General features: G+C 43.9%; 3 protein-coding genes across 4 annotated transcripts; all 3 read right to left on the bottom strand.

Moving 5' to 3' along the window:
• Window positions 1-1,337: 1,337 nt before the first annotated feature.
• LOC130525976 (arrestin domain-containing protein 3-like) lies at window positions 1,338-4,134 on the bottom strand. Its single transcript, XM_057033299.1, has 6 exons — window positions 3,705-4,134; window positions 3,229-3,286; window positions 2,996-3,143; window positions 2,612-2,708; window positions 2,217-2,473; window positions 1,338-2,055 (listed from the first exon to the last, which is right to left on the bottom strand). Exons 1-6 carry the CDS (start codon window positions 3,958-3,960, stop codon window positions 1,699-1,701), a joined length of 1,173 nt encoding a protein of 390 aa, XP_056889279.1. The 5' UTR covers window positions 3,961-4,134; the 3' UTR covers window positions 1,338-1,698.
• A 140-nt stretch (window positions 4,135-4,274) lies between these two features.
• Window positions 4,275-7,566, bottom strand: LOC130525975 (arrestin domain-containing protein 3-like). Of its 2 annotated transcripts, none has more exons than XM_057033297.1 (6): window positions 7,226-7,556; window positions 6,700-6,757; window positions 6,469-6,616; window positions 6,292-6,388; window positions 5,883-6,139; window positions 4,275-5,235 (listed from the first exon to the last, which is right to left on the bottom strand). In XM_057033297.1, exons 1-6 carry the CDS (start codon window positions 7,470-7,472, stop codon window positions 4,810-4,812), a joined length of 1,233 nt encoding a protein of 410 aa, XP_056889277.1. In that variant the 5' UTR covers window positions 7,473-7,556; the 3' UTR covers window positions 4,275-4,809. The 2 variants fall into 2 exon arrangements, with proteins under 2 accessions (XP_056889277.1, XP_056889278.1); XM_057033298.1 differs by lacking the exon at window positions 4,275-5,235 and adding an exon at window positions 5,474-5,680 and having other exon boundaries at window positions 7,226-7,566.
• A 768-nt stretch (window positions 7,567-8,334) lies between these two features.
• Window positions 8,335-11,428, bottom strand: LOC130525974 (arrestin domain-containing protein 3-like). The gene is made up of 6 exons (XM_057033295.1): window positions 11,034-11,428; window positions 10,666-10,720; window positions 10,418-10,565; window positions 9,967-10,063; window positions 9,472-9,728; window positions 8,335-9,370 (listed from the first exon to the last, which is right to left on the bottom strand). The coding sequence occupies exons 1-6, from the start codon at window positions 11,287-11,289 to the stop codon at window positions 8,798-8,800; spliced, it is 1,386 nt and encodes a 461-aa protein (XP_056889275.1). The 5' UTR covers window positions 11,290-11,428; the 3' UTR covers window positions 8,335-8,797.
• Between the last annotated feature and the right edge of the window lie 4,791 nt (window positions 11,429-16,219).

Raw genomic sequence — 16,219 nt, 5'->3', positions numbered from 1 at the left:
TGGAGAAAACATGTGCTTTAATTTCAAATGAAAATGAAGAGACAAAATATCTGACTTTGGAATGAGTCTTAAAACACTTAAAATCAAATGAATAAAATGTGCCTTTTTAAAAAAAATTAATAACCATTTCTATTTTAAAGCACTGAAAGTTCTGTTATCCTTCAGGATATCACCATCACTCTCCTCCTGACTGTCTTTTTTCTAGTGGGAAAACACCAGAATTGCAGTGAAAATTTAACATTAACAAGGTTTATTCATTTAATTTTTCAAGTTTGGCGGGCCGGATTAAAATGTTTAACGGGCCGCGTGTGGCCCCCGGGCCTTAGTTTGCCCATGCCTGGTCTGACCTGTAAAACAAAAAGAGGTTTTTTTTGGGTTTTTTTTACATATACTGTTCTTGTTAACATGCAAGGTGACATACTACAATTAATGTATTTGACCAACCCTTGTCTTGCCAGTAGGATTAACAGATTTTACCTGGGAATAATGACTTTTGGCAACAGTTTCCTTTTTCTTTAGGGAAAGTGCCGACCTGTTTGCTCCCATGTGTGGGATCTGGAACGATATGGAACTCAAAGGCTCACGCAGCCAAGGGAAAGTACAGATGGACACAATGCTGCTATGTCTTGGAATTATTCACTTCTTATAATCAGAATTGTGACCCGAGAAAAGATGCGCCACGGCGCCCCCTAAAGTTTAACCACTGGTACTGTTCATGATGACTGATGTCAAGTCCCTGAAATCACCGTGTTCAGAAAGTTTTGTCAGTCCAGAAAACTTGATAGAAGGATAATAAAGCAGATAAATTAATTCTGAAAGTAAATCATGAATCATTGCAGTTGCTACTAACTTTCATCTGTTTCATTTACCTGCCTACTTCCTTTCACGAATCCTTTATTTCTCCTTTATTGACGCTTGATAAGGGAAATTCACACCTCATTGGAATCAGAATCTTAAAACAAAAGCTGTGGATGCCACAGTGAGCCTAAAGACCAAAATAAGAATTGTTACATCTCCTTGGTACACCTAGTTAAATGACCTTGAATTGGAGGTGCTGTGCATGTTTCCAAGGAAACTGGAACGAAGAGAATCAGTCACTATAGTCTAGTTAAACCAGAGAAGCAGAAAATGTTAAAGCACTGCTGAAGGGTGCTCATGTTAGTGAATGGACAAATAAAACACCACCACGATGTTCCAACCCCCCCCAAAAAGCTTTCATTTTGAAGTGCTTTATTCCTTGTGAGGACCCTCATCGCCCTTGGGAACTAAGTGCTAATCCTCAAACAGCCCTCTGACGGGGATAGAACAGCCCAGAAAGTCTCACTTTGCTGATAAAATCTGGTCAAACACATAAATACTTTATTCATAACAATCATATTGCAAAACGTGTAATGACACTGGACAATTGTGTGAAATGTGTCAGATGCTCTTTTCAGTAAAATGGTACAAAACACTTGTTTTACAGGGGCAGAAGGCAAGAAGGCAACAGCATAATTAACATTCTACAATAATTTACAGCTATTTGCTTCCAGGCAGATTACACATGAGAAATCACCCTCTCAGCCTGGAAAAAAGATATAGGGAATAGGGAATATCACAGGAAGGGGAGCCACAGTCGCTCTTTTTTTGGAGGTATGTAGTTGATATTATCCATGAGCTCATGTGGGTGAGCTGAGTCAACTGTGGCCCAAACGGTCATCAAAATGATGTATTCTTGTTGGAGGTTATTTTTTTTGTTTGACCCAGTGCATCACAAGTGTTGTATGGTGGCCAAAGGGACTGATAAGACGGAGGTCCTTCATCCGGGAACAGGGGATGCTCCGAGGATGGAGCGACCGTCGGTGGGAGCTGATCCTGGAATCCCCATGTGTTTAAATCCTGAGTGTTATATGGTGCTGGAGGGCCATAGAAACTTGAAGGCTCGGATGGAGGGAAGTCACTGCACGTGGGAGCCCCCCCAGCAGCAGCGGAGTACAGGTAGGCAAGTGTAGAAGGAATGATCATCAGTGGCAACTGCACCTCGGGGTCACGGGCAAAGCTGATATCCAAATAAACCTGCAGAACAAAAGACAGATCAAGAAATAAACTCTATCTATATTGAACAGCTAATACATTAGCAGGTTGCTAAAACACAGCACCACACACTGAACATGAGGAAATGATGCAAACAGGCCATAGAGTCTGACAAGAGTGACATGGTTGTAACTATCAGGTACCTTGAGGTTATACTCCACTGAGATGATTTCACAGTTGAGAATTGAGGGGATGATTTCATCAGGAATCTTAACCTGGAAGTGGAAAATTCCCTCGGAATTCCCTTTGACAGTTTCCCCAACCAGTTTGCCCCAGTTTCGACTACTGGTAGTCGTCCTGGACCTTGCACGGTACTCCACGCACTCCTGTAATTTGACTTTAGGCCTCATTTTTGTGGAAGATTGGTTTGAAATGTTGACCACAACGGCTGCAGTCTCACCTGTGGGATGAATAACGTAAAAAAAAAAGTTGAAACGCAAGCTGGACACCAAATACATCAACATTTATCACATGGGTATAGGTGCTTTTAAAGTATAGCATCAGCACATTAGTTCACAGAAGGATGGGGAGTTTTTACCTGGGAAGAAAACATTTTTGTTAACGGTGACAAACAGTTGGACCTTTTTTTTGGAGAACACGCCAACATCTTTGCTCAACGAACTAGAGTAGGGACACTGAAAAGAATCAAACAAAAGTCATGCCAGCTCAGTGCATCTTACAATTCAAAGGCAAAGATCAGGTCGAAAAAAAGCTACTTTGAGTCACCTTAAACCCTTATTTAGTGAGCAGACCACAGACCAAGAAAAGAGGACAATTATTCGGAGGCGTAATCAACCACAAGGTGTCAACTAGCTCCCCCTGCAGGATGCGTTAGGTAAAACATATGGGCGTCCCTGAATCACGTGACCTCTCGTTAACCCAACAAGTTCATTTCAATACTGTATGTGTAGGATTTAAATACCAGCATTTGGACACGGTTTGCAGGAGGCCTTGACAAGAATTTGAGCTCCCTCTGTATTTGTGAAGGCATCCGCCAGCTCCTGGAGATCTTTGCCTCCAGCGTGTAGATGATCTTTCCATTCTGCCCATTGAAAGAAGAGGGAAAGTTTCTGAAATTAAGGAGAAAAAAATTTGTAGAAAAAAAAATTCTATCAAATTAAAACCATTTGGTAGCAAAGAGAAATGTTCTCTTACCCCTGTGGAATTGGAAGTGTAAAGTTGAAGTTATGGAGCCCAGGACGAAGTGTTGAACCTGAGGACACAACCACAAACATAACTTCTTCCTAGAAAACTAAACATGACACACATTTTTCTTTTTGTAATATAATTATTTATCATTGCGTTAATTTTCTGTTTTCTAAAAAATGATTTTAGGGAGACGGCTGAAAACCCCCTTAAATTCAAACTTATGGAGAGTCCCCCGGCCACGTCATCACTGCTAATTACTGCATATATTATGGTGTCATGTGACAAATGCGTTGACTAAAAATGCAAAAAACGCACATTTCGTTGCTCTCTCGGCAAGTTTGTTCTTGCGTGGACGTTGACATTATGTAATTTAAGAATGTGTTTGGTCTCACGTTGACCGCGCCCACTTTGTTCATGCAAACCAATGTAAAATCCAGGAAAGATCTAAAAATGAAAAGAAAAGAGACCCAAAGTGCACCCACCGCCTTCCTCCTGCGTCACTAGGTAGTTCTTGACTTTGAAGTATCTCCGGCGGTCGCTGTAGGTGGTCGCGTCGTCTCCCATTCCTTCTTTCCAGCTCACGCTCGCCTCTCCCTTCAGCTTCACCAGGATACTTTTCACTTTAGATTCTTTTGTGACAACGAAAGAAACGGCCCCCCCGACCGTGTCCCCCTCAGAAAACGTCTCCTCTGAGTTTGGAACATTGTAAACCAAATGGAAGTCTTTGATCGGAGACATTTACAGATCTGAACGTTGTCTGAGCAATCTTTCACCTAACTTATAGAGATACACAGACACGCCCCCTACAAATGTCCAATATTGCGTAATCGCAACAACTCAGTGGAAATTCACAATGATTTTTCAGAAACGTCGTTTTATTGGGCCAGCAGATAACCTCTGGGGCCAGTTTCTATCCACCACCTGCCTGCTTTTCACTTTACATTCGACCGTCCAGCTTTAGAAATTTTATTTACTTTTTTAAATAATAAAAATCATCCCAAAGTGTTTTTTGCCAACAAATCCATATTCTTCTACACATTCCCAGTTACATCTTTGGAGATTTAGAACTTCATTTTCCCAGTAAGAACTCCCTTATTCCACAGAAATCATTTAAAAAACAAAGCAATTGTTGAGTTGAGCGTAACTGTGTTTCTCTTCTGTTAGAGCTCTAAAGAGCTCTGGAATGTTGTAACTGTTATTACAAACTTCTGCTACACCATCGTGGATTATGTAAATGAATGTCAAAGCATGTTATGGAATAATAAAAATGAACAATAAACTTGTAAAGTACAGCACTTCTATTAAGATGAAGAGAAATGAACGATGTAGATACTGAATAAAATATGTAACGTACAATAAAGTTGTGTGAGTGTGTGTGTGTGCGTGTGTGTGTGCGTTGTAGCCTGGTCAATCAAGCGACTCTGATCAGTATTTGACCTGTTGAACAATAAACACTTTCAGAGGAACTTTTATCAGAACAAACTACCAAATCAGAACAATCTATCCAGCATCATCTGGCTCGGGCCCTTTGTTTGCCGCTGTCTTCTTGGCTCAGCTGAGGTTTCTGGATTATTTATGTGAAAAACTTTATTGTTTTTCAGGTGGCCCAGTGTCGCTGTAACTACCAGGCACAGGTGGATAGAGGGAACCATAATCTGGGGGCGGCTGTGGTTGAAAAAGAGGGGGAGCGTTAGGCATTGGCTGTTGATCTACAGATGAAGGGAAAGCTGGAGCAGGAAAACCATATGGAGCGGGCTGCTGTGGCCAGTAGGTGTTGTAGCCACCCGTGTTCCCGTACGGGGTGGGATTAGGTGCTGGGTATCCATATGCGCCTGGAGGTGCGGGCACGGGATAAGGTCCAGGAGCAAAGGCAGGTGGAGGGAAGTCACTGTAACCGGGAGCTCCAGCAGGGTGAGGACCAGCCTGACCAAAGCCATGGCTCGGCAATCTGGATGTAATGACCACTGGTAGCTTCACCTCTGGATCAATGGCGAGGCTGATATCCACATACACCTGTAAAGCAGAAGGAAATCAGCTAACAAGTGTGTACACTGTAAACTGCTTTTGTTTAGCTTCCTGTGTTGTAACGGTTAAGATGTTCTTTAACACAACAATGCAAACACATTAGTAAACGCACTAAAGCAACACTGCGCTTAATCACATCATTTTCTGCAAAAACAAGGTGACAAGGTGCAATAATGTGTAGCTCTGTTTACATATAGGACTTTACTGCTAACGCAGATACCAGTAGTTATACACTCAGGTATCAGGACCCAGGCCCACAATCCAACTGGTTTTCTGAGCTACCAGGTAGACAACCCTTTGATCCGGGTTCCCACTTGCCTTTTTTCTGTCTGGGAGGACAGAAAACCTGGCTGGATGTGGACTGGCTTTTGACTTGTTCCACATACGGAGGCATGAAATGACTGAACAGGCCATAGTCTCTCTGCAGAGTTTCCTGCATTAAGCAGAAATTTAACTTCCGAAATTCTGGAATAACTGGCCTCTTTTTTCACTTTTACCGTAAGAAACATTGTGGTACTAGGGCGCAATTAGCAAAATTTATTGCACGTGCTGGAGCTAGCAAACAAATGAACTAGCCTGAAATAAATTTTAAAAAAAAGTTAATAAAATCTCATTTCTCATATTACTGAAATTACCTTGATGTAGTAGTCAACAAAAATGATGTCACAGTTGTGGACAGTGTTGACGGCATCGTCGGGAATCTTCATTTGGCAGGAGAACGTTTCCTCCGAGTTCCCTTTGATGGTTTCCCCGACCATCTTGCACAGGCTCACATCGCTGAGTGTAGTAGAGGCGAAGGCACGGTACACGGTTTTCTGCTGTAAACTGAACTTCAGCTTTGTATCCTTCGAGGCAGCGTAACACACGGTGCCACTAATAAATAGCGTGTCACCTGTGGGGAAGGAAGGAGGGGTTGGGGGCAGTCACTATCTGAGCAGCACCCACAATCATTGACAAAGGCTGTCGAACACCTGAGGGACATTATGTCCGACCTGTCTTATCACAACCGTTTGACAGCATTAAAACCCAGTGAGACGTGTTTACCTGGACAGCAAAGCTTCCTGTCTACAGATGCTGACAGCTGGACCTGCCCTTTGGAGAAAACTCCAAACTCTTTGTCCACTGAGCCTGAAGTAGGATACTGGAAAATAACCAGGAAAATCACAAACGCTGTTTATGTTTAATGTTTTCTTCGAATTTCCCCCTCCTAATTTCACTTACCGTTGCAGGACCAACGGGTGGTGTAGACGTTGACACAAAACGGAGCTCTCTGTGTTCGAAAGAAGGCACGCGCCAGCTCCTGGAGATCTTGGCTTCAAGCGTGTAAACGATCTTGCCATGAAACCCCTTGAACGATGACGGAAAGTCCCTTTGAGGCAAAAACCAGCCTGATCGGTTAGTCTTGAGGGCAACTAGTTCGTGACACAATACACTAAGAAAGTTCCCGCTCACCCTTGTGGGATTTTCAACTTGAACTCGAAGCTATTGTCACCTTTAGGAAGCTCAACACCTGTAAAACAAACCCACAATCACCAATCGATGGTTTCCTCTGCCAGCAAAAACCCTTTATCTCAGTTAATCGTGGGCAAGATTAAAAAAAGCCAAAAGAAAAAAATGTCTCTGTCAGTCCAAATGTCAAACAAAACCATCAATCATAAAATCATTTTCCTACAATTTGAATTTTCAAATAGAGACGCTGTGACCAGACTGTAAGTTTCATGTAAATATCAGTTTATAAATAACCCAAATCAGCAAGATTCATCCTTCAACAACACAGGAACCATCAACACCTTATATCCAAGTGATATTCAATTCTATTTTTATTATATTAACATTAAATCTTGATGATGCGACCTGACGCCCCAACCACCGCTGACGGTCCCATTAATCCACCTGACACCTCCCAGCGCACGCGCGCGCGCAAACATGCGCGCTCGATTACGTTCACCTGTTGCCGTCACGAGTGGACCCGTCTTACCTTCTTCCACTAAGACAACTTTGTCTTTGAAATATCTCCTGTGGTCGCTGTGGCTTTTCTTCCGGTCCCCGGTCCCATCGGACCAGTGGACATGAGCTTCGCCTTTTACCTTGACCGCGACGCCCTTCACTTTGGTCTCCTCCTTCAGCGTGAAAGTGACCTTACCGGCCACCGTATCTCCGCCAGAAAAGACGTTCTCCTTGTTCGGGGCTACATAAAGCAGCTTGAAGTCTTTGATCGGGGACATGTCCCTCACCTGCTGATGATTAATCCGATGCTGTGGATGTTTTGGGTGCGTTCCCTGAGCCGAAGGTGAACTTCCGGCTCCGCCCAGCTGCAGGTCGGAGAGCAAGTCAACACCCTACAGCAGATATGAGTTGGATATGAGTTATAGCCAAGGTGTGGTTTAAGGCTTATAACCCAATGTCAACAGGTATTCAGCAGCTGTAAAAAACAAAAACCTCATTGTTTTAGCTGAAGTTAAACCATCTTGCAAGAATGGAAACATTATTCCAGTTCCTAATTTTATGGATTACACACAGTTCATTTTGTGGGGCTCCTGTTTTTCTCCTGAACACAGGAGCAGATAGCTGCCCTGGGTGTTTTCCCCTTCTCCACCTCTCGTGATGTACTGGGCTGTTACTTGGGTGTCTCCTCCACGCTGCTGGGATACAGCAAACCTTTGAATACGGCTCACAAGGATGTGCATCCTGGAGGAGCTGCGACTCTTGCAGGCCAATACCGCCTCGCGCTGCCATTAGCAGTGAGGGTGCTGGGAAAATGAACCTAAATATTATCAGTCAGAAAGGGTTACAAGGCGGAAATGCTCTGTGGCCGCAACCTGAAACCAGAAACCTGTCCCTTATGAGAGGCTGTTTTAAAAATGGCACCAGAGAAACGTGATTAATCGCCATTGTTGCTTCCTAACTGGACAGAGGTGTGACTCAAAGCCATGATCTAGTGTTCCCTTTATTTTTGGAGCAGCTTAAATGTTAATACTGAAAAATAACATCTGGTAACAACTGATAAATCCCATTGAGGGTCTGAGGGTGTACACCAACTGTTTACTCAAAAGAAATCACCACGATAAAGGACAGGGAGCACAAGCAGCCTGGCAACATGCTTTATTTGGTGGGGGAAATGGAAAACACACAAGACAACAAAGACCTGGGTGGAGCAGAGCTCTTTTCAACAACGCTCCTTCTCAGGACTGCACGACTGTTCGTAAAGCTCATGTTTGTAAGGGAATCAAATGGCCCCATCTAACCTGAAAATATAAAATAATTCAAAATGTTTTGTTGCTTTCTGTAGGCCTTAAAACACAAAAGTGAGGTAGGCAGTTGTCATTAACTCTAATACTAATGTAAAAATTCAACAAGGCACCTAACATATCTTTATAGTGGTTGGAGTTAAAGACCTGAAGAGCTAATTAAACATTGCATACTGGATAACTGCTTATATGCACAGAAAACTGCACAATTTGGTAGTATTTGCTTCCTGAATACACACAGCTATAGGCATTATTTCAAGCGTCAGGAGTTCTTTTTTCGCATCTGCGCGTGAGCACACATTCTATTGTTTGCTGTTACTTTGTCCGGCAGAAGATTCCGGGAAAAGAAGCGAGTAAGATGGGGGAGGTTCGTCCTGCTGGGACAGGAAGTCCGTGTTCATGAGTGGCGCAGACGGTTGTGTTGCGTTATAGGGTGGAGGGGTGGGATATGTGTTCATCGGTGGGATCTCCGGGGCACTAGGGGGTGGGTGTGGTGCCGCAGCAGCAGGCGGAGGGTGAAGCACAGAGGACGAAGAGAACTGACTCCCATATGGCGAAGCCAGATGTGGGTATGGGCTGCTCCCTCGCACGAACGCTGGTTGAGCAGGGTACTGAGGAGGTGGTGCTGCCGAATAAGGGTAAGGACCCATAGCCATGATCGGAGGAGGAACACTGGCGTTCAGAGTGCCTCCTGTAGCTCCAGCCGGATATGGCCTGGCCGCTGCTGCAGGAGGAGGAAAATCACAGTTGCTTGGACTCCCGGCGGCACTGGCAGAATGGGGCCGGGCGGCGCCGCCGTGGATCATGCTGTGTGGACAAATGAGCAGAGGGAAGACGACCTTTGGATCAGAAGCGAAGCTGATATCCAAGTACGCCTGATGGGGGAAAAACAATACCCACAGATTCATTTAGACGCGATGCAGCAGGAAGTCATCTCCACTGAGAATATCAAAAAGACAATGACATCATCACGCACCTTCAGGCGATATTCCACTGAGATTAGATTGCAGTTCTGGATGGACAGACCCAGATCTCTGGGAACCTGGAGTGCACAGTTAACAGTCTTCTGTGTGCGGGGTGTCACGCACTGGTCGGACACAATGGCGATGGTGCTGCTTTCGTGATTTGTGTTGCCTTGGGCGCGATACACGATGTCACACTTTAGCTTGAATTTGGGCGTCATTTCACTGGAAGAGGAATTGTTGATTTTAGCAACAACCGCAATAGTTTCACCTGATCGGGAACAAAATATAGCAGATTAGCATTCAGCAGCTCCAGTTCAGGTTCCACATAAGACAGTGCAGCATGTCATGAAGAGGAACTACACAATACAATACACAACGTCCGTACTACCACGGTTCTACGACAGAAAACACTAATGCAACTGAACAGGTCTGGGATTTGATAAAGTAATAATTGTGCAACATGCCCCAACAGTGGAGTGAACACACATGAAAGTGACTCATATTACCCGGGGCAAAAACTCTCCTGTCGAGGATGACGTCCATCTGCACGTTTCCTTTGGAGAAAAAGCCCATTTCCTTGTTTGTGGTGCATATTTGCTGTAACTGATCAATAAAGAACGATCAGTTTAGACCCAGATTTGCTTTGGGGACGATGACAAGCATCTTAAAGTATCACATATTATTTACGATACCACGTGCTACAATCAAAATATCTGCTGCAACAATGGTGATATTACAGTGTAATATAATTAAGCATGTCAAAATGTAACCATGTGGTTATACTGAAGGGTTAATTTAGGCTTATTACAGTGTTTAAAGGCTTTATGGATAACACATTATACACTTAACACACACACACACAATTCCTGAGCAATGTGTCACCCAGCATCTATGTGGGTGACAGGTACACGCAGTGACATCACAGAAAATACGCAATAGTTCAAACCTTTGGCTCACCAGGAAAGTCGGAAGATTTGGGATGGACCGGGAGTTAAAATTAAGCTCCTGTTCTACAGTTCTGTCCAGCCTCCAACTCCTGGCCAGGGTTGCCGTCAGCTTGTAGACGATCTTCCCGTGTCTCCCTCTGAATGATGAAGGCATCCCACTAGAATCAAGAACCAACAGGTTGATATTGTTCTCTCTTAAACAAATAGGAGTAAAACAATTCAAACAATTGTGACATTCAGTAAAGTCTCTTACTGTACCATGATGGTAAGTTAAAGACGAAATCATACACATGGGTACCTGGAGGAATAACATCTGAAATGGAAAGAATCAGTGTCAATGCTGACAGCTGTTACCCGCCATCTTCAGTCATGACGGCTCTATTATTAGCAGGAGACTAATCACAACTAGAAGTCACAATATAGTCAAGTGCAGCAAGATTTGAACTTTGGCCTTTTGAATCTAATGTGGACGCGTGATTATGTACCTATGTACCAGTCTGTACATCACGTGCATTTTTTCCCCCAGTATTTGCACAGAATAAACTCAAATGCTATTACGAAACAGACCCAAATGATGCGAGGCTGAACATGATGCGTGCGTAAATCATCCAGGAGTTACCACCTACCCTTCGCCCACTCTGGAATTAAAGGCTGCTTTAGTTTGAAATATCTGTGATCTGCAGAATACGTGTACGTGCGATCGTTGACCCTCTTCGTCCAATGCACACTCGCGTCTCCGGTCACTTTAACAAACATACTTTCGGCACTGATCTGCTTAATTAAGGCCAGCGTCACTTTGCCCCTCAGAACATCTCCCTCCGAGAAAGTCCCGTGCTCGTTCAGCGCCTCGCAGGCGATCGTGAAACTTTGCACGGAAGGCATGGCACCGCGAAGTTGTGCGTAAAACCGAGGCTGCGGAGGATGACGGGCAAGACGCACACGGACGATCGGAAACTCTCGGACGGGCGGTTCTGTGCTGCTAAGATGGCACCGACGGCTGCGGAACAGGAAACGCCCCGCGACGGTTAGATAAAATAGGTGGGTGGGATGTGAACCAACATGGCCAACAAGGACCTCTACTGCCATCTCATGGTCAAAGAACCTAATGACACCCTAGGCGATATTCAGGGAGAATTCATATAGTTTTACCTAATTTATTAAAGGTAGCAACGGTCAGACCACATCAGAACAGGTCTAAAACAACTACAATCATGTCAAGTCTTTGGTATGAATGGATGAATGGATGGATGGATGGAGAACCTCTTTTGACCCCGATACTGTGGAATCAGCATTATTTCCATAGCAGAATAAACAGGACCAAAGCAACCTGCTTCTTATCCTGCCCATCTACAGTACGACCAAAGAGGGCATCACATCACAGCTTCGGGTTCAGGTTCTGCTTGGGCCCTGTCGTCTCATCCTTAGATGAAGCTAGTCTGCCTTCCAACCATTTCAAATACCATCAAGCAATTCAAAGAATTAAATAACCAATGCAACAAAATAAACACTGTAAGGTCCAGAACATCCACTGACCGAGACCCTTAAAGCAAGAAAAATTACACAAAATTCACAACTACTTACTCCTTTAATAACAATATAATGCATATTTACCAGAGATGTTTATTATTATTTATCCATTATTTTTTTTTGGGAAGTCAGGGAGACAGACAGGAAACAGCAAGACATCTTTCTAAATATGAAACACAATGGTTTGAATTTGCCCAGAGATCAAATCAGCTGTCCCCTAGTGGAGCGGAGAGGGTAGAACCTGGCAGGCAGTGGACATTATGGTATATAAGGTGGGCGTGAGCCGAGGATAGATTTATATATTTTAAATATCCTGGTGTTCTCTTCTAAGGCTTAAAGGAGACCACTATCCCTTTAAATGACCAAACCAGAAAGCTCCCCATTTTTGTTTTCAGATATTCTGGAACTCTATAGTTTAAGCTCCCAAATTAGAGTTTGACAAGCCAAACATCTTAGGTGCATTTAGTGTCTTTAAAGGTGGAATCCTTGTACGACTGCCTCTCCAGGTGTGCTCCAGCTAGGTATCGTTGGTCATGCATGCACACACAACGTGAAAGGTAATTATGTATGTTCTCTGCATGTCACCGCCTCATGCTGCCCAAACTGACATTTCCAAGGGCTGACTTCTGGAAATTAAACAAAAACTAAAACAGTCACTTAAGTGTGAGCAACTCTACAGCCGTGGTTGGACAACGCTCATAAATGGTGCTGCTGCACTGCGCCTGTCGAGTGGTTGATGTATTGAGCGGAGGCATCCGTTCTTCAGTGCACGTGGTCTCGGTTAGAGTCAAACACGCAAAAGGAAACTTAGTTTCTAGTTTTTAGTGTGAGAGCGTGTGGGTTCAAAGCACATCCCGTTCACAGTTGTGTGGGTGTGCAGACTGTCCTGTAGTATAAACGGCAGCTCTTGATAAATGGGAGGGAGTCCAGATAAAATAGCTTGGACCCTGTAGTTGTGAGTGGCAGGCAGGTACAGTAGGTGAATTAAATTATATTGGTAGGGAACAGAAAGAGGACTGTAGCCTCCAAATGTGTGGCATCTCAAAATGGGGGAAAGCCGATTTTTGATATCTATATATAAAAAAATAAATAAAATAAAATCAGGAAATAATCTAAATGATCAAGGTTCTAGTGGAATGGAGGAGAAAAAAAAAAACTCGTGCTATACGGTCAAAATGTTTACTCCTGTCAAAAGGTAAAACGACTGAGGCTTTTTGTTACGGTTTCAGGAAAGGACCCACAATCAGGCAGCGCAGTGAGACTGGAATATTTAATGATTAAAGCGGGTCTTCAGCAACATCCACTGATCAGCAGGAAGGCAAGGTGGGACAAATCTTCTCTTCTCTTCTCTAATCTACAACAGCAGAACACAAAAATCTCTCGACAGAACCACAACTGCTCACTCACAAACAGTGGCAGGAAGCACAGAACTTACCGGCCCGATGCAGCCTGGGCTCAAAGGCAGACGGACTTAAGTAGCCACCAACTAATTACCCCAAACAGGAAACAGGTGTGTTCACAAAATGGAGGGAAAATAGAACAAAAACAGGAAGTTAATGGTGGAGACCCTGCACAAAAAACATAAACACGTTTAAATACAAACATGAATTAATATCACTTTTAATGCTTACACATTTATGGGCTGTACTCTTTGTTACGAGATGAATGCCAAAATGCCAGACCCAAACCTGAAACCGAGGGAACGGAGGTGAGATGCCACTAAATCAGGCCAACGAGATGCCAGGTGTTCAAAATTGATGGAGAGCTGTAACGCTTGGCTCTCGATAAGCTGGTCTACAACGATCTGGAGAAGATGATGACGATCTGCTCCTTCATGCCTCACGGTTGGGTGAGTGCAGGCGACGAGCTGAAGGTGAGCAAAAGTAGGTGAGCCCGTGCACGAGGGACCAACACAAATACTAGCAGCATCTTATCCGTTTCACATTTATTCATATAAAAACCTTGCACAAAAATGGAGATATTTACAGACCAATGAAGCCAAAGAAAGAGAAAAGCAAATCTCCACAGAATAAAGACACAATAGTGTTTGTTTTTAACCACAAATCTTCATTTGCCTGGACATGTCCACTTTTTGGGATCTAAAAATTTGTTGGCGGAAATTTCAAATTTGCATTTCATCCTACTAGAGCCTCAAACATGTAGTCACGCCCACCGTGCCTTCCCCACTGAGGGATCCTCAGATCTGGTACCCTAGTTGAATACCACCCATCGGTGTCCAGAGCAGGACACCACCTGTCATGTAGGATGGTGCTGCTGTGTGGATGTTATACAGCTCAGCACAGCAAAAGGTGGAACCAGGGTTTCATAATATCCCATAGATCCTCAAAGTCCAAACAGCTCCCTCATGTTGTGATCTTGTTTCAGTCTGATGGATCTAGTCAGGTTATTGTGGTGAGTGGGCACTCTTTCAGGGATAAATGGTAAATAAATGTCATTGGACATTTGATTTGCCCTCATTAAATCTTCAGAAGTGCCTAAGATATCACTGAGACTGGCCTGATTCTGCCTCCTGATCGAGGGCAGTTTATCACTGCTTGATCGGGCGGTTCCACTGCATGTCACAGGGTTCTGGGTTGCAGAGGTCGGGAAGCCTTGACCTCCCTGGTTTTTCACTTTACAAGCAGGCGCCCGGAGGCTTGGAAGCAGTTTGTTTAACTCCACATAGTTGGGATGGGATCTTTCTTTGGTGCCAAAAGGTGGCCCAAATCTGGCCTTTGGAAATGAGCTCTCATGTTTGCGTGTGTTTGAACCGGATGGAGGGCGGACCGGCTTCCCATTTTTAGTTTCCAGATGCTGCTCCTGCTGTTGTGGGGACAGTTTCGGTGACTCAACCGGACCACCTTCCGATCCGGACGCAGGCCTCTCCGGAACATCTCTGCCGGAGGTTTTCGCCAGTCCTGGCTCTCCTGTGGATTGTGAAGTTTCTTTATTTGCTTTTTTCTACTGTGACACTGTAATCCGGCCTCGTAAAGTGCTCAAATAATTGCTTTGAAACTTTTTGTAGAGTTTCAGCGACATTGGAAAGACCACTTTGACTATTTTGCCTCAGTTGTTCCGATACTGCGGGAGTTTCTTTTAAAATCCTCTCTGATCTTGCGAGATACACCTTTGTCTTCTCGAGACAGGCCAGGAGATCCACAACATCAAAGCAATCTTTCTTCGGGCTGTGGATGTTTTCAGGCACGATTTCCTTTATTTCTTTCGACCGTCCATTTGGAATCTTTGTACCCTGGTAGGTTTGTAATTTGGCAGACGTTGGACGTTGTTGCTTTTTGTTCGGCAAAACGGGCATTTTACACAACACTGTAATTATGTTGCAATTATGTTATTTATGTTGAGTTTATGCATGTGTTCCCTTATTTGTGTGTCTGGCCTTTACGTCCATGCTTTTTGCATGTTCGGCATTTTATGCAACACTACAGATGAGATTGGATTTTGTTTATTTTGTGTAACATATTTGTGTGTCTGGCCTTGATGTCAAACATCTAAGCCCAACATTACTCCAAATACCCGGCTTTCATGTCTGATAGTTACAAATACTCAACACATACAACAACCCTCCCAGATAACGTGCATCTTGCTCACCTCCTTTAATCTGGCAGATTAAAGTAAAGAGTTATATAAAGTGGTCATTTTAGTTGATGGCGGCTCTCTGGCGGGAAACACACATGGAATCTTCTATCTTTTACTAGTCTCAAATAAATGCTCAGTCTGTTGGGGAACTGGGCTGAGACGCGGAGCGTTCCAGGTTCCAGGTTCGAGCCCCAGTGCAGACAAAACATCTAAGGTGTTCTGGTTGTAGGAGAAGGTTCCAGAACACCTTCAGAGCACTGCCGAGGTGCCCTTGAACAATGTACTGAAACCACAAATGCTCACATGGGGCCCTGCGGTGAACTGGCGACTCAGCCATTGTTGGAGCCTCCCTCTGACCTCGAAACAGAACAACAGCTAAGATGAAAGGAAAAACTTTTGTTCGGTGCACAAACTCAAAAGATGTGTGTCACAGTTCATTGTAAAATTAATTCTCAGTATAACTTAATACAAAATCTATGTTTGAGCAGGAAAAAACGCGAATGGTAATGATTCCTGGAAAACCTGCTGAGTCAGTGTAAATATTTGGGTTTCTGGATGGATAAACAGAAAATCAACACTGGTGCATTTTTAAATATAAAGCCCATCTGTGGTGGCTCCCTCCTTATATATGTTCTCCTCTGACTCCGTTTCCAGGAGAACCAGGCTCGTATGATGGAACTCTTCTGCTGAT

The sequence above is a fragment of the Takifugu flavidus genome, chromosome 5, assembly GCF_003711565.1.
Source record: "Takifugu flavidus isolate HTHZ2018 chromosome 5, ASM371156v2, whole genome shotgun sequence".
NCBI classification, from domain to species: Eukaryota; Metazoa; Chordata; class Actinopteri; order Tetraodontiformes; family Tetraodontidae; genus Takifugu; species Takifugu flavidus.
The sequence above is the reverse complement of the archived record's forward strand: the minus strand, read 5'-3'. Positions and strand labels throughout refer to the sequence as shown.